This window comes from Papilio polytes, unplaced genomic scaffold, assembly GCF_000836215.1.
Source record: "Papilio polytes unplaced genomic scaffold, Ppol_1.0 DF823587.1, whole genome shotgun sequence".
Classification (NCBI taxonomy): Eukaryota; Metazoa; Arthropoda; class Insecta; order Lepidoptera; family Papilionidae; genus Papilio; species Papilio polytes.
In genome coordinates, this window is record NW_013525617.1 from 1 (window position 1) to 879 (window position 879).

General features: G+C 37.5%; 1 protein-coding gene across 1 annotated transcript in view; it reads right to left on the minus strand.

Moving 5' to 3' along the window:
* Positions 1 to 395: 395 nt before the first annotated feature.
* The window catches only part of LOC106104513, a gene marked incomplete at its 5' end in the record, with an annotated part of 2,399 nt that continues 1,915 nt past the window's right edge, over positions 396 to 879 (minus strand). Inside the window, one exon of the mRNA XM_013284590.1 lies at positions 396 to 609. Coding sequence (XP_013140044.1) covers positions 415 to 609 — 195 coding nt within the window. The remainder of the gene's footprint in view (positions 610 to 879) is intronic.

An 879-nucleotide genomic window follows, 5' to 3' on the forward strand; every position in this document is an offset into this window, starting at 1 on the left:
TTGTTTTGTTTTTCGTGTATTTTGTTTGGAAGTCGGTTTTGTTTTTACTTCTCTTTAACACACCTTTTTACTTTATATACTATTGTAATAAAGCGTAAACACACAATTCTTTGTTGCCTAAGATGTCAGCAATTACAGCATATTTTTGAATAATCCTTTTTTAAATAAAAAGCCCTACACTAACTTCATGGTTTAGGCTATATATTTTCACGCTATTAAACTTAGGGGGTAAATATTTTGAATAAAACCCCTAATGTGGGAAAGAGACCATAAGTTGCTGCCAACATCAAGAAATAAAGATTGCTAAGGTTTTTCATGTCATGTCATTTTGACATTTGCTATTGACAATTTGACAAATGTAAACAATAAAAAGGATGAAGCCGCACGGGAACAGCTAGTATTTTATGTTTTGCCTTATAACTTACCGATATCAACGAAAGCCGGCGGCGTGTGCTGGCTCCAGCTCTTCTCGTTCTTCACTTTGACAGTGGCCTCGTACTTCCCCGGCGCCAGCTCCTGCGCCAGCTCCGCCGACAGCGGGTACACCATCTCGTACTCGTGAGTCCGGATGTCGGGCAGCGGCACGTCGATCGTCTTCCACTCCCCCTCCTAAAGTACACGTATGTTAGTTGTGACTCGCGACTTCGTCCGGAGTTGAAATATGTTCAGTGAGTGAGTTTTTGAGTCATATACCTATACAAAAATAAAAATTTTTATTCTCTATATAGTATTACTGGCTGTTGCTCGCGACTTTGTTCGCGTGAAATTAAAAAAATATAGTCTATGTTATTTACAGATAATGTAGCTTTTTAATTGCAAAAGAATTTTTGAAATCTACCCAGTAGTTTTTACGTGAATCAAATACATTAATACTAATAT